The sequence below is a fragment of the Acanthochromis polyacanthus genome, chromosome 16, assembly GCF_021347895.1.
Source record: "Acanthochromis polyacanthus isolate Apoly-LR-REF ecotype Palm Island chromosome 16, KAUST_Apoly_ChrSc, whole genome shotgun sequence".
NCBI classification, from domain to species: domain Eukaryota; kingdom Metazoa; phylum Chordata; class Actinopteri; family Pomacentridae; genus Acanthochromis; species Acanthochromis polyacanthus.
The window spans coordinates 38548380-38575462 of NC_067128.1; the positions used below are offsets into that span (position 1 = coordinate 38548380).

Below are 27083 nucleotides of genomic sequence, written 5' to 3' on the forward strand. Positions count from 1 at the left end.
CTTTGATCTTCATGTTTGTTTGCTTATTTGTTGAAAAGTGGGATTTAATTTTCCATGTTGAATAATCACAGCTTTTTTATTTGGACAATGTTTATCCTCTTCCATGGCAAAAATGAATTGTTAAAATGAAAATAGAAAAAAGATCTTTTGTAAAGCAGTAAAACTAATGTTTTTATTTTTGTTCTGATCTTTTTCTCGCCATTTTCAATTATATTCAATTAAAATATGCCCTGAAAACAAATATAAAGAACTACAAAGACTGGAACAAAAAAATACATTTTTTTTGTCGTGAAGACTCAGAAACAAAACTTCAAAATAATATTTTGTGTTTTAATTTATATCTGTTCTTATTATTACAGTCAGTGACTGAGTAAAACATGAACAAAATAAAGTTATAACTTGAACTTCTTTCAAACTGATTTTTCTCTGAACAATAAAAATAAAGTGTGAGGTCAAAGTGTGACGGTTAGATCAACATAAACTACTAATATCCTGTTTAAACGCTATAGAAGCGTCAGAGCAGCAGATTGTAAAGTCTGGTCCAGATAAGGAGCTCTACAGTGAGGCTGACCGTCCATCATAGCTGTCTAACCTGGACCTCACATCTCTGAAACCGTTGGAGCTCATTTTTAATCCGCTTCATCTGGATAAACTGACCACACATTGGACATTTTTACAACCACTTTCTCATCTCAAATCATCTGAAAACTACATTTAGTGTCACAATAACAGCAGTATTCCCAAAATACTTGTGTTTTCTCTGAAAGTTTCCTCCTCGGTCTTTGCTGCTGGTCTAAATGCATTCTGGGTTATTTGGTTCCAAATCCTCGCTAGTCTGGTCTGATGATTCTCCATAATGTGGGCGGAGCCAGAACACATCCAGGTATTTCATTGGTTCTTGATCAGATGCTGCTTTGAACTGGATCAGTACTTGGTCTCTGACTGATGGCGTTTTATAAGAACACCAGAACTTAAAGGGGAACTTCGGTTTTCTTTTCAACCTGAGGTCTGTTTTCATTTGTCATTTCATACATGTGAGTGATGGAGAAATGAATTTTCAACACAGCTCCAGTATTTAGCCAGGCAAGCAGCTTCGCAGCTCAGCTAGCGAAAAGTGTGGGGCATTTTCATGAGATTTGCTTTCTAGCATCCAGAGCTTTAGATACAGACCACAACAAATAGCAATCGCCAAGTAATGTGGAGGTTTTTGTTCACTTCTCATCTGTTTTATGTTGTAAATACCAGCGGTATTTTCTCTGAATTTTTTTGGAATTAAATATAATCTAGATGGGAGATTTTCTTTGGAATTTAAGTGTTTTCTCAGTAGCATGACTGTTATGAACCATTTTAGCTCCTGTTAGCACCTTTATTTATCCCATTGTGTGGTTTCCAGACTTTATGCTAAGCTAACTGGCTGCTGGCTGTAGATATGTGCTGTCAGTCTCATCTGTGAAACATTAGCATTACATTTTTTTTTTAAGATTGCTTAAGCACGGTTTTGAAAACAGGGCTCAGAATTTCAGATCACTACACACAATTAACACAACCACACACACAATATGCACAACACCTCAGGTCCTGTGCAAAATGAAACATACCATTCAAACAAAACCTTCTTATGTTACTACATGAAACACACACATTTCATGAGGATTAATTCTGTCTGAACCAGATACACACTGCTGTGTTTAACTTCAAACACTTTTAGCAGTTCTACCTCTCAGTGGTTAGATGACTGTCAGTGAAGGACACAGAGAAAGTACAAATACACAACATGGTAAATTCACCAAACACAACACAAGATCAGTGAAAAAGTCTCCTGTGACGATTAATGGCTGCTGGTTAGAGCTTTCATGTTTTCCTGAAGCAGAAGTTTAATTCAGTGTCACTCAAAGCCTGCTGAACCAGTCACATCATGATGTCTCCTGGCTTTGTTTCATGCAAATGATAATTCAGTTCTTTTTTAAGGCCACCAATTATCCAAAATGGCCATCCCCAGCACATGAACACGGCAGCTCTTGTAGGTCAGTTGGTGTGCAGGTTAACAGGTTGGATCCAATTTTAGCAGACTTGAGCAGAAAACAGTCTACTGACGCAAACACGAGTGTTCAAAAGTTTGGGGTCACTTAGAAATGTAAAACATGAAAACCCAACTTTTGAACGGTGGTGTATGTAGATCTATAAAGTCCTCTCCAGTACTCACTGCAGCTCAAGCACACCAGCTCACCGACGACCGCTCAAACACTGCGTTATGATTTCCATATCCTTCTGTACACTACCGTTCAAAAGTTTGGGGTCATCCAGACAATTCCATGTTCTCCATGAAAGCTCCCACTTTTATTCATGTGCTAACATAACTGCACAAGGGTTTTCTAATCATCAATGAGCCTTTCAACACCATTAGCTAACACAATGTAGCATCAGAACACAGGAGTGATGGTTGCTGGAAATGTTCCTCTGTACCCCTATGGAGATATTCCATTAAAAATCAGTCGTTTCCAACTACAATAGTCATTTACCACATTAACAAGGTCTTGACTGGATTTATCATTTATTTAATGCTATCTTCATTGAAAAAACTGATTTCAAGAAAAAGGACATTTCTAAGTGACCTCAAACTTTTGAACAGTAGTGCATATTTAGATAATGTCATATTTTTTGAAATTAGCCATGTAAGATGAAATGATATTGATGATAGCTCGTGTCCTTGTTCCTCTTTTAGCACACATCACACAGTATTACAATGAATAAGAACATTCAATCATCAAATACAATCATTTTCATAACAAGCTGCTGTGGAGGCAAAACCTTTTTGTTCTTTGCAATAAATCTTTTGTTCTTTTATTCAGAGCTCTGAAGGTACAGGTGACACAGAGTGCAAAGCAGTCTATGTGTCAAGTCAAACTGGAAGGAGCTGAAAACTCAAAGGAGAAGCATTTACGCACAGGTCCTACACTCAGCTGGGGCGGAAACAATCTGCGGCTGCAGGTTTGCCACCGGCGGCAAAAAAGGGGACACACACAGCACTGAGGAGGAACTGAGAATGAATGACCGCATTCAAACAAAGTGGCCATGAGTTTCTGTTGGGAAAGCATCAAGATCTGCGGCAAACTGTGCAGGATTGCCTTCATCTCCAAAATCCGGGTTGCAGCCGGTAAGAGCAGAATTGTGGAGACTCTAAAAGACTGTTTAAGCTGCCGATGTGTGCCACTGCAGTATGTGTTAGCATTAGCCACGGAGTAAACTTTGTCTGTTTACCAATAATTGCCCTGTGTTTTGTAATTATTCAGTTGAAAATAAGATTGCAGGCTAATTGGTGTTAATTAGAGGGTTCCAGCTAAGACCAGTGAATTCATCCTGTTTGTAATGGTGGGTTTTTACGATGCCCTTTATTTATTTATTGGATCTGGAAAGGATTGGACTTTAAAAGCACTTTATGCACTTTAAATACTTTTAAAACCATGAAGTAAAAAGTATAAAATAGTTTTAAAAAATGCTCAGAGTAATTTGTTAAACTGTGATTCAAAATCAACTCTTTAAAATGCAGATAAATTCATGTGTGGTATAGTATTGGGTTGAATATTGCTCATGCCATGATTTGTCGCTTCAGTTTATGTGGTGTTGAGGTTGACAAACATAAACTGAGTGGAGTAGCATTTGCCAGTGTGGTGAAAATGTCCATGAGGAATGGTTGTTACTATTTGCTGAATACAGTGATGTGAACATTGTCCTTTTGTGTTCTGTTTAAAGGTTTTTCACCTTAATCTATCAACTAAACGTATGGACTTATGGAAGTTGCCACCTCTGTATCTCATGAATTTGTGACCACTGCAAAATAAAAGAGGGAAAAGAAAGAAAGCAACTGTCTGATTGATGAGTGGAGTCCTGCTCAAACCCTGGGTAGATGAAACATCCTTTTTCAAGTGGGGAAACTGCAGAAACTGTGAGAAAAATCATCAATGAGAATCACCTGTCATTGAAAGTGGGAGGACACTTGACACTATGGGAGAGTGCAAAGAACAGAGAGTGAGAGCTGCCTTTAAACAGAACACTGAGCAGTAAAATACATTCACTAACTTACAGCATGAACAGTTTTCTACCAGCAGTCCTGTCTTGAATCACCTGCAGTAGCATCTTTGTGTTCTCTTTATTCTCTTTTTCCATGTCTGTTTTCTGTCTATGCTCCTTATTTTTAACAGTTTAAGTTCATTTGTATCAGTTTTAGGTGAAACTGAAAAGAGCTAAAAGTGAACTATTGAGTTGAAATGTGTCCTCTGTGTTGGCTGATGAACATATGGGACACTCTGACACTTGTGTATAGAGTGGTATCCTAATGAAGATGTGTTTGATGTGACAGGTGATTGGCAGGAGGAGGAGAGTCTGACGGAGGAGCAGAGGAATGTTGGCAGCCATTTAGTCTGAGCTCAACAACGGAGGAAACATGGATTCTTCACAAAAAGTGAGAAACATACCACTGTAACATTATTATCATTCATTTGTTCTTTAAAACGTCAAAAGTTGCTCCAGTTGGTTAGATGGGCCGACCAAAGCCAGGTGACGTTGGCTGGAGAGATGAAGCTCTGCAGAAGCAGCTGTACTGAGGATATAATGGTGGACTGCTAGGAAGCTGCTTGTTTTTGTTTGAGGCTGAACTAGCTGCTGATCATACTTTCTGAAAATGTCTTACATGGTGATGAAGATAAGTAACGGAAGAAAAGTCTTGTTTTTCAATCAAGTTGTCCAGGAAGGTAAAGAGCAGCATTTTCTTTGGTAGAGAATAATACTTTTGAGCATTGTGAGTTTACCAGCCTTTTCCTTCTCAAGAAATTCAGACAGTTGAACCCAGAAGTTTACTTACACTGTATAAACGACACATAACCCTTTTTTAAATTTACACGATCTGACATTAAATCTGGCAATGCTTCTCTTGTTTTATGTCGGTTAAGATGACCAAAATTATCTTTAAATGCCAGAATAACGAAAGAAAGATTTTTTTTTTTTTTTTAGAGAATTTTTATTACTTTCTTCACAATCAGAAGTTTGCATACACTAAGATTGCTATGCCTTCAAGATGATGTCCTGACTTTGAAAGCTTCCAGAGACCACTGCACACTAAAACACACACTGAGAGACTTCCATCAGTACATCACATGCCCCACTAGATGTGACAAAATCTTTGATCTGTTACAACAATGTGAAAGGTGCTTCTCCTCGGGGTTCCTCTGACCACAACTGCATCCTCCTTATCCCTGTCTACCACTGTACTGAAGCAAGGCAAAGTGCAGAACATCAGACTGAAAGTTTGTCACACTCTGCAGGGATGTCTGGAGGTTACTGACTGGGACGTGTTTAAGGAGTCCTCAGCTGATATTGATGAACCGACTGATGTTGTGAGCAGCTGGGTCACAGACTGTGAAACCAGTGTTATTCCTGAAAAAAACTGTAAAACTGTATCCAAACACTAAGCCATGGCTTTCTAAGAAGCTTAAAGACCTACTGTACAGAAAGAAAACAGTCTTCAGAGAAGGAAATACACTAAATCTGTATAACCGCCAGAAGGAAATAAAGTAGGAGATCAGGACCCACAAAAGACAATACAAAGACAAACTTGAGTCTCAGCTCAAAATGAACAACCTCAGTTCAGTCTGGGATGGCATGAATCTGATCACTGGGACTAATTAATGTGTCAATGAGAGAGTTCAGCTCAGTGGTTATAATTCTGATTCAGAGCTGGCTCAAAGTCTAAACAGTTTTTATGTCAGGTTTGACTCCCATGATTTTAGAGCTAAACGTGCTGAGACTAAAAACTGTCTCATGTCAGCCTCTCCACAGAATCCCTTTCTTGATGTGGGCAATGTAATCTGGTGTCTCAAACAGTGCAGACCAAAGAAAAGTCCTCTACCTGATTACATCGGTGGCCGTTTATTGAAAACTTTTACTATGTCTGACTAAATGACCAAGATTGCTGCCGATGTCCCTGTCTATCTTATGTTTTGTTTGATTTTTTCTTTAAATGGCTTTCATTAGGGACCAAGCCAGTGAAGCTGTCGAGTCCCGATTGTATTTGCTCCATTTCTTCTTCCTATTATTAGGGATCGAGCCAGCAAAGCTGGCCAGCGGACCTGGCGAGTCCCTATAGTATTTGCTCCATTTCTTCTTCTTCTTCTTATTATTATTATTAGGGACCGAGCCAGCGGAGCTGGCGAGTCCCTATTGTATTTGCTCCGTTTCTTATTATTATTATTTTACAAGTCCACCACGTTTTGCTTAATTTGACCCCCTAAACGTGCATAACTTTTTATGAAATTTGGCACGCACGTCGGGTCACGCGAAAAATTCGATATTCTGAAAACAAAATCTGCAAAAACTCTATCGTGCCACCTCGGGACACGACAAACGGCAACAAACCATAAAGGCAACACAAAAGGCCGCAGCTCTTCGCACAGGAATGTCGTAGAGACATGCAACCACCACACACGCGTTTGTCTGCTTGAGCTCTACGAAAACCTGTCCGACCGATTTGAGCTATCTTCAATCTAGGGGGCGCTATAACCCCAAATATGAAAACCCTTAAAACATTATCTCCTCCGAAACCGTACAATATTTCGGCTTCATATTTGCACAGATTATAGTGAATATCCAGCCAAACAAAAGTTATCAAAAGAAAAAGGCTAACTTGTCTAGTTTTTGTTTAATAGGCTGTCAAAGTTTGTCTTCACCTGAAACCATGTTTCGCGTCAATTTCGCCCCCTAAACGTGGATGTATTTTGCTGAAATTTCGTACACAGGTGTCGTCTCCTGAAAATTTCAATATTCCGAAAAAAAAATCTGGAAAAACTTTATAGCGCCACCTGGGGACACAAAAAACTGCATAAATCACAAATGGCCTCAGCTCTTCACACAGGAAAGTCGTAGACACATGCAACCACCACTCACGCGTTCGTCTCCTCCCCCTCTATGAGACCCTGTCCAACTGATTCGAGCTATCTTCAATCTAGGGGGCTGTGATCAAGCGGCTCGAGCGGTGGAAGAACAGCGGTACAAAGGCAGGCGGAGGCAGCATTTGAGTGGTCGACTTCTTTTCTTTTTTTTGTTCTTTATTTTCCAAATGTGCAAAAATACAAAGTAATCAAAGTGCAAGTGCAAAAAAGTGCCAATGTCGTAAGGTGCGTTAGAGGTTAGGAGCAGTGGCTTCTCCAGCAGCAGACCACAACAGAACAGCCCCGACTGAGGGGAAAAGCCTCCTCTAATACTGGTCTGCTCAACAGGAATAAACCAATAAAACTGTGCAGGTAGATTGTGTTAACCTTAGCTATTAAACCTAAGTTAAAAACTCTCCAACATAAACCATAACCCAGAATAAAGTAAACAAAAAATAACTAATGCAAACTAACCCAACTAAAACCACCAAACTTAATCCAACAACAAAATATAAAGTTAAAACTATTGCAGCCACCCCTTCCGTATCCCTCCCCTTGGTTCAGCCCGGAACTGTCTTTTGGGCGTCTGGCTCCCCGGGGACTCTTTTGGCCAGACGCACCTGGACACAAGAGGAAACGGTAGGTTAACTGCACAGACCACTCACATACCCACCCCTCCACAACACTCAATACATTCACCGCATGCACACCACACTAATGAGAACAACCAATTTAAAACTATCTCACAATATTGTGCATTCCAATCTCAATTGTTATGTTGCCTCTGCAGACCCGGCCGCCGCCATCACCAGAGATGACGCCACCGGACCGGACCTACGGGCAACCTCAATAAAAATGTTTGATAATAAAATATTTAAAACCGACAATCGCGTACAAATTATTTATTTACCAATTAGCCTTCTCAAAGTGTTGGGTGCATTAAAACGCTAAGTGAATATATAAAGTGTCGTGTGCAAGGTGCAAACATATGTGACGGACGGCCCTGTTCGTCACAGGGGCGCTATAACCCAAAATATGAAAAGCCTTTAAAGATTATCTCCTTTGACACCGTACAATATTCCGGCTTCATATTTGGACAGGTTATAGTGAATATCCAGCCAAACAAAAGTTATCAAAAGAAAAAGGCTAACTTGTCTAGTTTTTCTTTTATAAGCTGTCAAAGTTTGTCTTCACCTGAAACCATGTTTCGCTTCAATTTCAACCCCTAAACGTTCATGTATTTTGCTGAAATTTGGTACGCAGGTGCAGTCCCCTGAAAATTTCAATATTCTGCAAAAAATATCTTGAAAAACTTTGTAGCGCCACCTAGGGACACAAATACTGCAAAAATCACAAATGGCCTCAGCTCTTCGCACAGGAATGTCGTAGAGACATGCAACCACCACTCACGCGTTACTACTCGAGCTCTATGAAAACCTGTCGATGAATTTGAGTTATCTTCAATCTAGGGGGCGCTATAACCTGAAATATGCAAACCATTTAAACATTATCTCCTCTGAAACTGTACAATATTCCGGCAGAGGAACTCCTCTGGCTTTCATCTTTGGTCAGGGACGACACTTGCTTGCTGACCGCATGGGGGGGCAGGGCGAGGTCCCGCCAAATGATGCTTGCAGCTTTAATTATTATTATTCTTTTTCCCCGCACGTTTCACTTAATTTGACCCACTAAACGTGTATAACGTTTTATGAAATTTGGAACGCACGTCGGGTCACGCGAAAATTTCAATATTCTGAAAACAAATTCTGGAAAAACTCTATAGCGCCACCGAGGGACGCAAACACCTGCAAAGACACACAAGGCCAACACAAAATGCCTCAGCTCTCTGCACAAGAATGTCGTAGAGACATGCAACCACCACTCACGCGTTCATCCGCTCGAGCTCTACGAAAACCTGTCCGAACGATTTGAGCTGTCTTCAATCCAGGGGGCGCAATAACCCAAAATATGAAAACCCTTCAAAGATTTTCTTCTCCGAAACCATAGCGTATTCCGGCTTCATATTTGCACAGATAATAGTGAATATCCAGCCAAACAAAAGTTATCAAAAGAAAAAGTTGTCTAACTTGTCTAACTTGTCTAGTTTTTCTTTTATAAGCTGTCAAAGTTTGTCTTAACCTGAAACAATGTTTCGCTTAATTTGTCCCCCTAAACGTGCATAACCTTTTATGAAATTTGGCACCCACGTTGGGTCAAGCGAAAAATTCGATATTCTGAAAAAGGTATCTTCAAAAACTCCATAGCCACCTAAGGACACAAAAACCTTCAAAGACACAAAAGGCCAACACAAAAGGCCTCAGCTCTCCGCACAAGAATGTCGTAGAGACATGCAACCACCACTCACGCGTTCGTCCGCTCGAGCTCTACGACAACTTGTCTGATCGATTTGAGCCATCTCCAATCTAGGGGGTGCTATAATCCAAAATATTAAAACATTTTAAAGATTATCTCCTCCGAAACCGTACAATATTCTGGCTTCATATTTGGACAGATCATGGTGAATATCCAGCCAAAGAAAAGTTATCAGAAGAAAAAGGCTAACTTGTCTAGTTTTTTTTTTAAAAAGCTGTCAAAGTTTGTCTTCACCTGAAACCATGTTTCGCTTAATTTGACCCCATAAACATGCATAACTTTATATGAAATTTGGCACGCACGTTTGCCCGCTTGAGCTCTACGAAAACCTGTTCGACCGATTTGAGCTATCTTCAATCGAGGTGGCGCTATAACCCAAAATATGAAAACCCTTTAAAGATTATCTCCTCCAAAACCGTACAATATTCCGGCAGAGGAACTCCTCTGGCTTTCATCTTTGGTCATGGACGGCACTTGCTTGCTGACAGCTTGGGGGGGCGGGGCGGGGCGAGGTCCCGCCCAATGCTGCTTGCAGCTTCAATTTTGCTTGTAATTGTTTTACTGTGTTTTTTACATTTTTAAAACATTTCCTTTAATCGTTGCTATTGCTTTTACTGTTTTGTTGCTTTTGTTGTTTGATGGTGAACGCTTGTGTAACTGCTGCACAACAAATTGCCCGGGTCGTTCGGGTCAAATCCAGAATTCAGTGGCAGAATTACAGATCTTTTCTGGACTGGTATCAACATCTGATCCCCGAGGAGAAACTATAAAGTGTTGGTGGTCTGAATTGACCCTGCTGCCATTAAGACCTAAATCTGGACATTGATGTTGTATGCTTTTCATATTGTACATTTCTCCAGTAATGTAACTTAACGGAAAGTCTGGGGATCAAGAGATCCTGGTGGTACAATCCCATCAGTCCCAGCTCTGCTTTGCTTTTCATGGTGATCGACAGATTTTACTACCCAATATTCTAAAACTACTGTGCAGAAAGCTGAAAACTATCGGCCTGTGAAAATAGTTTTGTTGACATTGTGAGTGTGCTGTTGACACATTTCTAGGTTTCTAATGACAAAGCTGCTAGCATGTCTGCAGATTCTTGATCTAGTTTCAGCCTCATGTCCAACTACATGGAATTGAGACTTTTAGGATCATTTTTTTCATGACTGCTCTTCCATCACTGCCTCTGTTTTTATCTTTGTCTTTTGCTACAGAAATGTAAACACAGCAATGGAATGCGATGTGGGACTTCTGAGGTGGATAAGGATGGTTCGGCAACAACAGCAAAAAGAGATAAATCACTCAGTTGTGAGCAATGTGGCAAGACTTTTATCACAGCAACAAAGCTAAGAATTCACAAACGTATTCACACTGTGGAGAAACCATTCAGGTGTGATCAGTGTGGAAAGGCTTTTACTAAGAAGAGTGATTTAAAAAGACATCAACTCGTTCACAGTGGAGTTAAACCATTCAGCTGTGATCAGTGTGGAAAGGCTTTTACTGACAGGAGTAATCTAGCAAAACATCAACTCATTCACAGTGGAGTTAAACCATTCAGCTGTGATCAGTGTGGACAGGGTTTTACTCACAAGAATAATCTAGCAAAACATCATCTCATTCACAGTGGAGTTAAACCATTCACCTGTGATCAGTGTGGAAAGGGTTTTACTCGGAGGAGTCACTTAAAAAGACATCAACTCATTCACAGTGGAGTTAAACCATTCAACTGTGATCAGTGTGGAAAGGCTTTTACTCGCGTGCTCTCTTTGAAATCCCATCAACTCATTCACAGTGGAGAGAAATTGTTTGGCTGTGATCAGTGTGGAAAGGCTTTTACTCGCGTGCTCTCTTTGAAATCCCACCAACTCATTCACAGTGGAGTTAAACCATTCAGCTGTGATCAGTGTGGACAGGGTTTTACTCACAAGAGTACATTAAAAACTCATCAACTCATTCACAGTGGAGTTAAACCATTCAACTGTGATCAGTGTGGAAAGGCTTTTACTCACGTGCTCTCTTTAAAATCCCACCAACTCGTTCACAGTGGAGTTAAACCATTCAGCTGTGATCAGTGTGGAAAGGCTTTTACTCAGAAGAGTACGTTAAAAAATCATCAACTCATTCACAGTGGAGTTAAACCATTCAACTGCGATCAGTGTGTGAAAACATTTACTCAACATGAACAGTTGTCGATCCATCAATGCCCCCATTCTGGTAGAAAGCGGTACCACTGTGACTCCTGTGAAAAAACTTTCAGCTCCCAACAGACCTTAAAATATCACCAACGCATCCACACTGGACATGATGTGTGGATATGTGATCACTGTGGCAAACTATTTGTAATGTACTCGCAGTTAAAAGCTCATGAAGTGACCCACACTGGGGTTAAACCATACATTTGTGACCAGTGTGGGAAACGCTACAGCTCCACTGCATGCCTCAAAGTTCACCAACGTGTCCACACTGGGGAGAGACCATACAGATGTGACAAGTGTAAGAAGACTTTTACAACTTTGGGTTCCCTGAAACAACACCAGCAGATCCACACCAGAAAGAAAGCATTCAATCAGTGTCACAGTGAGGTATGTAAAGACTGGTCTCAGTCACAGTGTACACACAATTATGTATTGAATAATTTTGGATATTGATGCAAAATTGTTTCAAAACTGTTTTGAACAACTGTGGTCAGTTGAATTCTGTTAACACATTATCAGCTATCGTTCAGTCTAACCTGTATTCGTTTTGACACAGAAATCTGGTCCAGGTTAATCTGGGGATGTAGGTAAGATTAGGAATTCTGATGTAATCAGACAACTGAATGTTAAATTCCAACAGGTAAAAGTGTCTTCAGATGTCATTTGGGGTGCTCTCTATCTCAGGCAAGGCATCAGTTCTTCAATGCTGCAGGAAACACTGACGTTCTCTGTGTTTGTGTGTTTGTTTTCCAAGCAGAACGGAACAGATGGACAAAACTCTCAGACTTGTCAGCACTCTGCCAATGGTGAACAGTGCTGCTTTGACCAGTCTGGACCAACGTCCAACCAACAAGGAACCCTACAACGACACCAGCGTATGCACACTGGACACAAACTGAACCCCTGCCAAGAAGATTTGTCCATGCAGGGTTCAGTAAAAGTTCATGAAGTCCTCCACAAACTTAAAGTCCTTGAGATCCGGCTTCACAGAATTCAGGTCTAATTTCTTTGTTTAGTGTCTTCGTTGCTTCGTTGCAAAATCCATTAAGAGGAAAGCTGTCATTAACAGACGTGACTGTAAATTAATTAAACCATTCAAAGTGGTTACTCAGTTAAATGAATTATCAGTGGTAGAGGGATAGACGTCTGGATGGAGGCAGTGAGCAGCAGGGCGAATTTCCTCAATTAACACCTTAATGGTTCCTGAGATCCCTCTGGGCTGCAGGAACCCGTTAGATGCAGAGCTGGTTCAGTGATTGTCTGATGATTAATCATAATTAATTGAGGAGATTACTGGCCTTAGGATTCCTATCTATCTATCTATCTATCTATCTATCTATCTATCTATCTATCTATCTATCTATCTATCTGTCTATCTGTCTATCTGTCTGTCTGTCTGTCTGTCTGTCTGTCCAAACTTTCTCAGCTAAAACATCTGCACCTCTGCTTCTGTGTGAAGTAGTCATTACAGGAGAGAAAGTGTAGAAAATCTGACAGATTTTGTCAAGTGGTCCAGAAAAATCTGACTACCCCTACAACTTCTCTCCTGTAATGATAGTAATAAGTAATACATAGTTGATACTTCACACAGCAGTAGCAGAGGTGCAGATGTTGTATCATATTGTGAACTGGCCCTATAAAAATAACAACAATAACAAATTACTTTATACTTAAGAACGATACTTATATTAAAGACTTTATACATAAATACCAGACATATTTTGATGCCATATCTTGCATTCTTAGGGGAGTCTGATTTTAAGTAAGGAGATATGAAGTTTTCTAAGTGAACAATTATTTTATGACACGTGTAGAACACTGATGGAATGTGAACAATATTTGGCGACTACACCCTGTCCTGTCCTGATGTCCTCATAGGAGTGAAGCTGAGCGTAGCATAGAATCTCCCCGATGCCATTTAGGGTGCGCACATACGGATGAGAAGAGGAGGAGAAACATGTCACCTAATCATATTTAACAGGAAAACATGTCTGCAGGTCAGCACTTAGTCACATTTAACCCAAAAACAACAGCAAAAGCAGTAAACGTACGACAGAAAAACCTGTCAAGTGGGCACAGAGTGAAAAGTAAGTCTCACGCGAAGGGGGAGTCAGATTTTTCCGGGGAGTGTGAAAATTGCACAACACCTGGGTTAGTCTGTATCCTTTTTTCTGATTGGCTGAGACGAGACACGTGACAGTGTGCATCTATTAATGATCGGAAGCATTCAGGTCGTTCCGGTTATACTCGGTAGCGCTCTTCAGTAAAGGAGACGCAGTTTGTTATTTTCTTTGATTATCGCTCGGCAAATTACAAAAAAGTTGCAAGTTAACCCTTTTTTCACATTTATTAGGCAAAATTAGCTTCGCCATCGTGGCTAAACACGCTAAAAATGGCTTTGCCATCCTGAGGAAGGCTTCGCCTATGGAGAAGTGGAGAATGGCTAGCGCAAGCACAGAGACACCCTGAAAATTTGACACAATCTTAAATATTATGAAATATTTGTTGAAAAGTCTTTTTGTGTGTTTCTAAGGGTGTGGCTGCATCAGAAAGACACAAATACAAATGATATTTTTTTGGTTTGTTGTTTACAAGAAATATTTTATGGAACCAGTCAATTTTCAGTTTTAATGTCTTTTATTAGGATGTGTTTAGTTTTATGATTGTACTAAAATAAATGACTCTTGAAGACCTCAAAGTGATTCTTAATGCAGTATTTCACAAATGTATGGGATGTCCAATCCACTGCTGTATTTAACAGCAATCTGATCTGCTGATGTTAGCAAGACAAACAAGTGAAGGTTTCAGGCTTTTATCTAGAATTGTTCTTGAGATATTCATCTTCAAACAGCCTCAAATTTCAATGTGAGAAAATAAAAAAAAACGAGTGAAACTGGGTCTGCAGTCCACTGAAAAACCTCTAAGAAAGTGTCTGACATACTGAGCTAATATTTCATAGATAGCATTGTAAATCTCCACAGTTTATGATTTAAAAAAAAAAGTTTTTTTGGGAGATGGTCAATGATTTGAAACGGAGTTTGTCCCCTAGAGGACAAATGGCACAATCACAGAATGAGGGTATGTTTTGAAAAAATATCATTCAAAATTTGTCCAGAGAAGTGACTACAATTTGAATTTTAATACACTTAACCAAGTGCTATAGGTGGGGAAAAAAACATGTTTATGCAGCATGATGTTGCTTTGTGATGTTGCAACTGACATGCTGATTTCAAAATGGAAGCATTTTAATTTCTAATGCTCTCATAGAAGATGACTGGTCAATAAAATTTACTCCTGTGACTCTGATGTCATGCAGAGTCTTTATGCTATGATGTGGAAAGGGTGAAAGAAGACAGACTGGACATTTCTGAGTGAAACTGAACATGGCATGTACTGATTCATAAAAACAAGTGTATTATCTTTAATCAAGCCTTACATAGTATTTACTAGCTGAAGTACTTCGGTTTTGAACACAAGAATTACTTGTCAAGACGACGTTGACTGGAGCTCTGCTACAGAAAGGCAGTTCATTTTCTGCTGGGGTTCATAACATACAAGATTTCTCAAATCTACAGAGATGTTTTTGATTTGAAATTAGGGTTACCTTAAATTAATAATATATATTTTTTGATACTTTCTCTAAAAAACTCTAAAAAAGCTTCAGGTGTAGCTGCTGGAAAAGAGCCTGCAAGTCACATGGTGGGACATGTGAACATAGTTCAATAAGAAAATCAAGCCTGTTACAGTGTTGCTCAAGTCCCCTCTGTTAAATGGCATCAAAACAATGGTCAACGTGAACAAATCATGAGTGTTGACATTGCACTCACAACAGTACCTCTCAACTGTTCTAATTTTGATCTATTTAGGAGAACAATGTAATGAGTGCACCGAGAGATCCAATACAGGGAGCTTTCCTTTTTCAAAGATCATTAGAAGGACAGAACCAGGGACGGACTGGCCATTGGGCAATGTGAGCAAATGCCACTGTGGCTGCCTGGTCATGCGACTGCCACCAGGCAGCATCACAAACAAATAAATAAATGAAAATATAAAGCGGGGCGGAGCAGCCGCATCAATAGACGGCCGCAAATGATTAGGCTAAATAAATAAATAAAGCGGACCGGCTGCGTCAATAGGCGGCCACAAATCAATAAATGAATAAATAAAAATAATAAAAAACAAAGTGGAGCTGAAGGCGCCCACAAAAAAGAGGGAAAAAAGCAAACAAAAAAAACAGCCTGTTAACTGTAACAAATAATAGGCCTACTCAACTAAACAATGATAATGACGTTTTTTATTTGTATGGTTGTTTGAATATGTTAGAATATTAACATGACTTATCTTCTATAATTTCTGTTTTATGGACAATACAAATATAAAGTGTTTTATTTTTGAAGTAGAAAAAAAATGAAAACATGTTAAAAAGAAGGGGTATTCAGACCATCTGTATTTTTTTATTTTTCTGAAGATTTATTCTTGATTTTTATTCTTTGATATCTTAAAATCGAGAGGTTAATATTTCTAGAATTGCAACAGGTTGGGAGCTGAAGCCTTGTGGTGACACTATATATTGCTCCATGATAAAAAATGATTAGCTCATTCTTACAGCTATTTAAAAAAATACTGAAAACATTGTATTCGATTAAAATGTAATTAAAAAAAAATGTTAAATGTCATCAGGGTTTTCAGAATCGCTCTTTGTCTGGTCCCTCACCTAGAGCCAATTTACCAGTGGCTATTGCCCCGGAGAACATAGCTCCCAGGATCACAGGGACACTCAAACCCCTCCACCGCGATAAGGTGGCGATTCTTTAGAGGGGAACACAGAACACACAGGACGCAGGACATGACGCAGGACAGGACACAAGACAGGACACAAGAGAGAACACAAGACAGGACACAAGAGAGAACACAAGACAGGACACAAGACATGACACAAGACAGGAGAGGAAAGGAAAGGAAAGGAGGAATAGAAAGAATAAAAAGAATAAAAAGAAAGAGTAGTAGGGAAAGGAAAGGTTGTTCAAAGCCAACACCACAGCTTCATCAAAAGATGGATATTGTACATTCATGGCTGCCTCCAGCAGCTTTTCTGCAGAGCCAAACATATTTTGAAGGTCCTTGAACATGGCCTTCGACATTTTGTCCATCTTCTGGGTCATTTGAATTATTTGTTTCGGTGGTGGTGTTGACACTAAAAAAATTTACACAAATTAAAGGGTGATTTTGGAGAATGCCGACGCCAGTGTGCTCATTGCATCAGGAACCTTAGGACTTGATAGCTGGACATTTGTGGTCAGCTGGTGGCCAGTCTGGGGGCCACTACGACTACCTTGGTTGCTGCTGACTCTGTTGTCTCTTGGCTGGAGCAAATTTCCACTGGAACTTCAATGGTTCTGTGGGCGTCTCTGGTGTACATTGTTGAACTTGCCCCTGCGGTTCTGCTGTGGTCTGAACCGTTGCTGGTTGTCCCTTTTTACTTGGCATTTGCAGTGACAGAATTTGCCACTGTGCTGTCTCTGTGCAAAGCCTGCACGAGAAGCGTTTCTGTAAAAGGGTCTGCGATGATAATCAGCTTGGTACGCTGGTCTGTTGTACCAAGTGGGCCTTGGATTGGTCAGCCTTTGGTAGCTGGGATACCTCTGCCAAGCCCATGCACGACCAGTGTTCCACTGCCTGCGTGCAACTCGATTCCTGGTGTTGCGGCTGGCATGGGGTTGTTGTCTTGCAACGCTCACCCCTTGAGGCCCACATCGTTGCACAGCTGCAGGAGGGCGCTGCCTTCTTTGAAACTGGGCGCGCTGTTCATGTCTGTGATTTGCCTTCCTATCAGAGGAATTTCTGTTGGGTGCCGAGTCAGAGTTTCTACCATGGCTGAGATGTGACAGTTGGTCAGCCATTCTTCTGTTAAACGGAACGGCGCGGTATGGTTTTTTACTTTTAGTCGAACCATTGTCGATGGCTCTTCTGTTGGTTCCGCTCATGTCTTGGTCTCCGGAGGTGCAGCTACCTGGGTTGCTGCTCCGAGTTGTTCCAATGGCAGGTTTTGCCTTGGAAACATCGTCTTCCTCATCCGGTGAGCCTGTGATTTTTCGGCGGCTGGCAAGCAGTTCATGTCTGCGATATTTACGCAGTGCCTGCAAATCCATGGAGGCGATGGCTCTTCTCTTGCTTCCTCTCATATCTGGGTGTCTGGAGGTGCAGCTACCTGGGTTGCTGCTCCGAGTTGTTCCAATGGCAGGTTTTGCCTTGGAAACATTGTCTTTCTCGTCCAGTGAGCCTGTGATTTTTCGGCGGCTGGCAAGCAGTTCATGTCTGCGATATTTACGCAGTGCCTGCAAATCCATGGAGGCGATGGCTCTTCTCTTGCTTCCTCTCATGTCTGGGTGTCTGGAGGTGCAGCTACCTGGGTTGCTGCTCCGAGTTGTTCCAATGGCAGGTTTTGCCTTGGAAACATTGTCTTTCTCGTCCAGTGAGCCTGTGATTTTTCGGCGGCTGGCAAGCAATTCATATCTGCGATGTTTACGCAGTGCCAACAAATCCATGGATGCAATAGCTCTCCTGTGTGACCCATGTGCCGTACGTTTAACACCCTCATCAATCACTGACTCTGAGATTCTGCGGTAGCGAGCCAACAGCTGGTATCTCTGTTGCGTGCGCAGGACCCACAAATCAGAAGAATTCCTCTTTGGTTCCTTGGCTGTGGTGGCATCTCTTGGTGCCTTGGAAATAGAAAGATTTCCAAGGCACAGGTTGTTGTAGCGGTGCATTTTGTGTAGTGCACACAAACTCCGGTTCTTCTCTGCTAAAGTCCGGTGAGTGTTAAAAATCGCAGCTAATCACGAGAAATCGTGGGTTGAACTGACTCTGTTACTGAGTTATTGAGTTACACTTGTGGACTTTCTGTCACTTGTGGACTTTCTGTCAGTTGTGATGACATCACAGAGATCAAAGACATTCAAAAAATGCACATTCAATGTGCATTTTTTGAATGTGCACATTGAATGTGTATCAATGCACATTCAATGTGCATTTTTTGATGATGATGAACACACACACACACACACACACACACACACACACACAGAGTTGATCTGACAGCAGAGGAAAACATAACCACATTCTCAATGTATTTTAAATGTTAATTATAAAATTGTTTCATTACTTGATGACTTTAACCTGTCTTTAGTGTGTTATTGTGTTTTCTGTGTGTTTTAAAGTGCTTATGGTGTGTGCTAATGTGTTTATAGTGTGTGTTAATGTGTTTTAATGTGTTTATTATTATATTTCATCATTTGTTTGAAGGAGAACGGATGAACAGCGGCCATCTTTGCTTTCTTCTTGTGCTTCTCTTGTTGCATCGGCTGTTGTTCTAGAAGAAGCTCTGCAGCTCCTCAGTTTACAGGAGAATCAGCTATATTTTTGCACAATTTTATTTTTATTTCATATGGAGAATGCTCACATTTATGTGTTAAAAACAACAGTGGCTTCAACGTCTAACTAATAGAAATCCTAAGATTAAATGAACATTTAGTTGTTAGGATCAGAACTTTTCAATTCAATTCAGTTTTATTTACATCTCATAGCTTCACAAAGACAGAAAGGACAAAAAGTGAGAAAATATCACAAGTGGAGCGATAAAAGTACGGAAAAAGAAAGTAAAAGTAAAAGAAAGTAAAAGAAAAGAGAAAGTAAAACCCAAGGGAGCTTTGAATCCTTTGGCACGAGGATTGCGTCCATTCATTATGTCAAACAGCCTGTCAATCATCTATAAAGAAATATCGGCATCTAAATCACTATCATTACAGAGTTTCATTAGGTATCAGATAGTTGAAATCAACACTCATCCATTCAAAATATACAGAGAACAGAGTACTTATTTCTAAACTGTATGTACAATGAGTTAATATGCAAGTATTAGTATTTGCTTGACTTCCTTATTTCCATAGGTCTGCTTTGTACTACAGTAAATTTCAGAGCTTTACCACTCAAACATCTGTGAAGGTATGTGTAAGGTTATGTACAACCTTTTGTGTTTATGATGAACATGCAATATCATTGTCATGATTCCTCCCTCTCCTACTCGGCAATCAGCCTAATCACCAGCGGCTGTGACAGAGCGCGGCTGCTCTCCATCAGTAATCAGGGCAGCATAAAAGCCTGACTCACTTCACCACTCACCGCTGGATTATTGCACTCTGTACGCTGCACACTGGACTCTACAAACCGCATGTCGCCACATACACTTCGCTGTTTGGACTCTGTTTCATGCTTCTCACCATATGCTCGCCACTACCTGGACTCCACTTCACTCAGTTAAATTACCTTGCCGGCTCCGCTTTCTCCCCTCCGTCTGCGCTTGGACAATCTGCTCCTCAGCCATCGTTGCGCCCCTCATCTCCGGCTCCCTCTGGTCCGTTCCCCCTGTTTTCCGGATTCTCCAGTCAGTTCCCTTCCTTGGTTAGTTTAGATTTGTGTTTAGTTTTTACCTCGGCCTTCGGGTCCGCCCTTACTTCAATTCAGTTAGTTCTCCATTCTGTTATTTCCCCTTGCTTCCCAGATTAAGAGTTTTCTGTTATACATACATATATATGTATATATATATATATATATATATATATATATATTGCTTTATTAAATCATCATTAATTCACCCGTCTGTCTGATTGCCTGCTGCATGGGTTCACAACCGCCTAGATCATAACAATCATGGTTTATGACAACATTTTGATGTTGAATTTAGAATCAGTCAGAATTGTCAACAAATTGTTCCTGATGCTCAAATCAAATTTTATTTATTTGTTTTTTTAAAACATGTACTTGGTTCTATAATCATTAATAGTATTACCTCAATGAATTCTGCCGTTGCCTCACAGTCTTTAAACTGAGAGTACCCAAGATCCCTCATTGTGCGGAGAGCCACTGACACAGAGCGACTCAGTGTCTGCGCAGCCAGGGACAACCTCATCTTGTGTTTCTCAAAGTAGACATGTTTGTCTGTAATTTTATTGGCAGCGTGCAGTCCATCCTTTTTTTGCGCATCATTGAGATGATTAACCCTCAAGCGACCAAGCTATTTTAGCGACTAAAATGACCGACTGGCGTCATTTATGACCCCACTATATTTGACACAGGAAGATGTCTACTTTATTGCCTCTTTTTGTGCTTTCTTACCTATTCCACGCCACTGCATTTTAAGATGGATATTCTAAAATAACCTTCTTTTATTATTCATGGATTTTAATCATTTTTGACTCAGAGCTAAAGTAAAACCATATGAACAATATGATGCATTGTAAGAACGCAATAACATTTATTTAGACACGCTTTGTCTGCCGCCACTTCTTTTAAAACTTTATTCCTTTTGTTTCCTCAATAGTAAATCAAAAGTACATAAAAACAAAATCTACACAAACATCTTGTCTGTATGTGTGCAATGTAACATGCAGAGAGGTATTTAGATTAGGGGCGGCTACGGCTCAGGTGGCAGAGCCCTTCGTCCAATGCAAGACACTTTACCCACCTTACCTCCAGTGCTGCCACTTACACTGGTGTATGAATGTGTATGCTGTGTAATGTTGGTGGTGGTCAGAGGGGTTGTAGGAGTGGATTGGCAGCCAGTCAGTCTGGCCCAGGGCAGCTGTGGCTAAAAATGTAGGTCTACCAGCTATAGTGCACTGCAAAACACTGAAATATAGCGATTAGAGGTAAAAATAAATAAATAAAACTAAGGCCTACAATAGTGAAAAACCTATACACGAAACCATAGATTAATTTACGTGACAGTTTCACGAATCCTTGTGAGACCGGGTTGTATATGAATATTTTAGGTTGATGAAAAGCGGACCGACGTGGCGGATGTGGTAAAAAAAATCATTTCGAAGCCTTGTCTGGATTAAAAAAGAAAAGTGGAAGATCAAATAAATAATAAAAACTGAGGTTTCACATCAGTATTTCACTTGTGCTGTTTTATTTGTATGGTTGTTTGAATATGTTAGAATATTAACATGACTTATCTTCTATAATTTCTGTTTTTTGGACAATACAAATATAAAGTGTTTTATTTTTGAAGTAGAAAAAAAATGAAAACATGTTAAAAAGAAGGGGTATTCAGACCATCTGTATTTTTTATTTTTCTGAAGATTTATTCTTGATTTTTATTCTTTGATATCTTAAAATCGAGAGGTTAATATTTCTAGAATTGCAACAGGTTGGGAGCTGAAGCCTTGTGGTGACACTATATATTGCTCCATGATAAAAAATGATTAGCTCATTCTTACAGCTATTTAAAAAAATACTGAAAACATTGTATTCGATTAAAATGTAATTAAAAAAAATGTTAAATGTCATCAGGGTTTTCAGAATCGCTCTTTGTCTGGTCCCTCACCTAGAGCCAATTTACCAGTGGCTATTGCCCCGGAGAACATAGCTCCCAGGATCACAGGGACACTCAAACCCCTCCACCGCGATAAGGTGGCGATTCTTTAGAGGGGAACACAGAACACACAGGACGCAGGACATGACGCAGGACAGGACACAAGACAGGACACAAGAGAGAACACAAGACAGGACACAAGACATGACACAAGACAGGAGAGGAAAGGAAAGGAAAGGAGGAATAGAAAGAATAAAAAGAATAAAAAGAAAGAGTAGTAGGGAAAGGAAAGGTTGTTCAAAGCCAACACCACAGCTTCATCAAAAGATGGATATTGTACATTCATGGCTGCCTCCAGCAGCTTTTCTGCAGAGCCAAACATATTTTGAAGGTCCTTGAACATGGCCTTCGACATTTTGTCCATCTTCTGGGTCATTTGAATTATTTGTTTCGGTGGTGGTGTTGACACTAAAAAATTTACACAAATTAAAGGGTGATTTTGGAGAATGCCGACGCCAGTGTGCTCATTGCATCAGGAACCTTAGGACTTGATAGCTGGACATTTGTGGTCAGCTGGTGGCCAGTCTGGGGGCCACTACGACTACCTTGGTTGCTGCTGACTCTGGGGGCTCGGGCATGGAACATGCCAGAGCACCTATTGCTCTCCCGCCGGGTTTTGTTTCTTATTATTCCGCTTCTTCCGCCTAAAACTTTGGCTCGCTACTCCTCCCAGGGCTTTGAGAAATCACACACAAATTATATATCAGCTTGTGTGGTTTTATCGGGAATCGATGGCTATGGTTTTTCTAAGACATTCATTCATATTTGCTAGACTTATGAGCAAAAAACTGCATTAATTTTACACATAGACAATGAATGGGAGGACTGAATCACTCAGACGTAAGAGTCACCTGTTTTCACAACACCACTGCTTCGCCATACTTTCACCTACAAGCGTCATTTAACCATCAAAACGCAGTGATTTCTCTTGTCTACGAAGGGATGTATTTTATGTCATGCTGACATTTACAGTTTTTGCTCAGTGAGTCCTCAAAAAAGTGAAAATTCTCAAAATCTGCTCTCTTTAGAGTGGGTCATGTGACGAGGCAGAGTGAAGGACAAGTGAAAAATCCGCCTGAAACTTTCACGATTGAATCGCTCTCACGACCAAACGACAAGTATTAGGAGAATGAAATTTGGTCAGATTGTAGACAATCTACCTGGGATTCAAATGAATCCAAGTTTGAAGACCTAGCTCTTTCTGAAGTGAAATGACAGGTAGCGGTTTACAGCAAAGTCGCACCCTTCTCTCCATAGGCACCAATGTCAACTGAATCATCTGGCTCATGGAGGGACAGTGTGTTTTTAAATCGCTGGCGCTCGGTCATTTCTCACCATATCTGGAAAATAATCACATTTCTGGTTAGCCACAGCCTTCCTCTCGCTCACGGTCACTTTACTTTTCAGCTAGGATTAACGGTTAGCCCGTAAGGACCGGCAGAACGCGACGTTGCGCTCCCGTTCAGAAACACTGCTGTCAGGAGCATGTCTGCCCCTTAAGAAGGCGGCGTAATAGACAATGAATGGGATTACTGAATCACTCAGACGTATGAGTCACCTGTTTTCACAGCGCCACTGCTTCGCCATACTTTCACCTAGAAACTTCATTTGACCATCAAAACGCAGTGATTTCTCTTGTCTACGCAGGGATGTATTTTATGTCATGCTGACATTTACAGTTTTTGCTCAGTGACTCCTCAAAAAAGTGAAAATTCTCAGAATCTGCTCTCTTCATGTGACGAGGCAGAGTGGAGAGGTGAAAAATCCGCCTCAAACTTTCACGATAGAATCGCTCTCACGACCAAATGACAAGTATTAGGAGAATGACATTTGGTCAGATTGTAAACAATTTTCCTGGGGTTCAATTTAATCCAAGTTTGAAGACCTAGCTCTTTCTGAAGTGAAATGACAGGCAGCAGTTTACAGCAAAATTGCACCCTTCTCTCCATAGGCACCAATGTCAACTGAATCATCTGGCTCATGGAGGGACAGTGTGTTTTTAAATCGCTGGCGCTCGGTCATTTCTCACCATATCTGGAAATAATCACATTTCTGGTTAGCCACAGCCTTCCTCTCGCTCACGGTCACTTTACTTTTAAGCTAGGATTAACGGTTAGCCCGTAAGGACCGGCAAAACTCGACGTTGTGCTTCCGTTCAGAAACACTGCTGTCAGCAGCATGTCTGCCACTCAAGAAGGCGCCACGAAGAGTTGTCAGCATGTGTCTGTGGTAGCTTGGCGCACTGAGCTCCCGCCTCTGGTGCGGGTGTCTTGGGTTCGAACCCAAGTTGTGATTTTTTCCTGCCGATCTTCCATGTTTTCTCTAAGTGATGTTTTATGACGTGCTTCGTCATAATTTCACCTCCAGACTTTTAGTCTTCAAAAAAAAAAAAATCTCTTCTTTTCAGCCATGTATATATTGTGATGCTCGGATTTATGGTTTGCCATACAGAACCCTCCAAAAACCCCTGGCTTGATGGAAAAAAAACAAAAAAACATCTCAGAACATCTGCTACAGTGCCACAGAGGCGTCACTCCAGTTTTAAGGACAGGGGGGCTTAGCCCCCAGGACATGCATAGGATGTCAACAAAAATTTCATTTTAACAGCTAACAAAACCTCTCTCCTTCACACAACCTTTACAGTAACTCCAATCAAAATTTTCACCTGGTGACATCTTCCTGTCTCTGCCTGTCAAAATAAAAGCACAGCACCATTTCTAAATAAAAGCCTGCGACGGACCGGAAAAACGCGAAATAACGCCTCTCCCGCGCCGCTCCGGATGGAGGTCGCGCGAGGGCCCGAGCGCCGCCCGGCCCGAGCCCCTCCCACGATTTCCGTGTGCGGGAATTGTCTAGTTTCTGTTTTTTGGACAATACAAATATAAAGTGTTTTATTTTTGAAGTAGAAAAAAAATGAAAACATGTTAAAAGAAGGGGTATTCAGACCATCTGTATTTTTTTATTTTTCTGAAGATTTATTCTTGATTTTTATTCTTTGATATCTTAAAATCGAGAGGTTAATATTCTAGAATTGCAACAGGTTGGGAGCTGAAGCCTTGTGGTGACACTATATATTGCTCCATGATAAAAAATGATTAGCTCATTCTTAACAGCTATTTTAAAAAATACTGAAAACATTGTATTCGATTAAAATGTAATTTAAAAAAATGTTAAATGTCATCAGGGTTTTCAGAATCGCTCTTTGTCTGGTCCCTCACCTAGAGCCAATTTACCAGTGGCTATTGCCCCGGAGAACATAGCTCCCAGGATCACAGGGACACTCAAACCCCTCCACCCGCGATAAGGTGGCGATTCTTTAGAGGGGAACACAGAACACACAGGACGCAGGACATGACGCAGGACAGGACACAAGACAGGACACAAGAGAGACACAAGACAGGACACAAGAGAGAACACAAGACAGGACCAAGAAATGACACAAGACAGGAGAGGAAAGGAAAGGAAAGGAGGAATAGAAGAATAAAAAGAATAAAAAGAAAGAGTAGTAGGGAAAGGAAAGGTTGTTCAAAGCCAACACCACAGCTTCATCAAAAGATGGTATTGTACATTCATGGCTGCCTCCAGCAGCTTTTTCTGCAGAGCCAAACATATTTTGAAGGTCCTTGAACATGGCCTTCGATCATTTTGTCCATCTTCTGGGTCAATTTGAATATTTGTTTCGGTGGTGGTGTTGACACTAAAAAAATTTCACAAATTAAAGGGTGATTTTGGAGAATGCCGACGCCAGTGTGCTCATTGCATCAGGAACCTTAGGACTTGATAGCTGGACATTTGTGGTCAGCTGGTGGCCAGTCCTGGGGGCCACTACGACTACCTGGTTGCTGCTGACTCTGTTGTCTCTTGGCTGGAGCAAATTTCCACTGGAACTTCAATGGTTCTGTGGGCGTCTCTGGTGTACATTGTTGAACTTGCCCCTGCGGTTCTGCTGTGGTCTGAACCGTTGCTGGTTGTCCCTTTTTACTTGGCATTTGCAGTGACAGAATTTGCCACTGTGCTGTCTCTGTGCAAAGCCTGCACGAGAAGCGTTTCTGTAAAAGGGTCTGCGATGATAATCAGCTTTGGTACGCTGGTCTGTTGTACCAAGTGGGCCTTGGATTGGTCAGCCTTTGGTAGCTGGGATACCTCTGCCAAGCCCATGCACGACCAGTGTTCCACTGCCTGCGTGCAACTCGATTCCTAGTGTTGCGGCTGGCATGGGGTTGTTGTCTTGGCAACGCTCACCCCTTGAGGCCCACATCGTTGCACAGCTGCAGGAGGGCGCTGCCTTCTTTGAAACTGGGCGCGCTGTTCATGTCTGTGATTTGCCTTCCTATCAGAGGAATTTCTGTTGGGTGCCGAGTCAGAGTTTCTACCATGGCTGAGAATGTGACAGTTGGTCAGCCATTCTTCTGTTAAACGGAACGCGGTATGGTTTTTTTACTTTTAGTCGAACCATTGTCGATGGCTCTTCTGTTGGTTCCGCTCATGTCTTGGTCTCCGGAGGTGCAGCTACCTGGGTTGCTGCTCCGAGTTGTTTCCAATGGCAGGTTTTGCCTTGGAAACATTGTCTTTCTCGTCCGGTGAGCCTGTGATTTTTCGGCGGCTGGCAAGCAGTTCATGTCTGCGATATTTACGCAGTGCCTGCAAATCCATGGAGGCGATGGCTCTTCTCTTGCTTCCTCTCATGTCTGGGTGTCTGGAGGTGCAGCTACCTGGGTTGCTGCTCCGAGTTGTTCCAATGGCAGGTTTTGCCTTGGAAACATTGTCTTTCTCGTCCAGTGAGCCTGTGATTTTTCGGCGGCTGGCAAGCAGTTCATGTCTGCGATGTTTACGCAGTGCCTGCAAATCCATGGAGGCGATGGCTCTTCTCTTGCTTCCTCTCATGTCTGGGTGTCTGGAGGTGCAGCTACCTGGGTTGCTGCTCCGAGTTGTTCCAATGGCAGGTTTTGCCTTGGAAACATTGTCTTTCTCGTCCAGTGAGCCTGTGATTTTTCGGCGGCTGGCAAGCAGTTCATGTCTGCGATGTTTACGCAGTGCCTGCAAATCCATGGAGGCGATGGCTCTTCTCTTGCTTCCTCTCATGTCTGGGTGTCTGGAGGTGCAGCTACCTGGGTTGCTGCTCCGAGTTGTTCCAATGGCAGGTTTTGCCTTGGAAACATT

The 27083-nt window shown here is 41.2% G+C and overlaps 1 protein-coding gene across 1 annotated transcript in view; it reads left to right on the forward strand.

The window, feature by feature from the left end:
* The first annotated feature begins 2700 nt into the window (after positions 1 to 2700).
* LOC127530410 (uncharacterized) overlaps positions 2701 to 27083 on the forward strand; it is a 25227-nt gene continuing 844 nt past the window's right edge. The window contains exons 1-4 of the mRNA XM_051937072.1: positions 2701 to 3154; positions 4358 to 4459; positions 12246 to 17927; positions 26471 to 27064. Of these exons, the coding sequence (XP_051793032.1) occupies positions 17447 to 17927; positions 26471 to 27064 (1075 nt within the window). The 5' untranslated portion in view covers positions 2701 to 3154; positions 4358 to 4459; positions 12246 to 17446. The remainder of the gene's footprint in view (positions 3155 to 4357; positions 4460 to 12245; positions 17928 to 26470; positions 27065 to 27083) is intronic.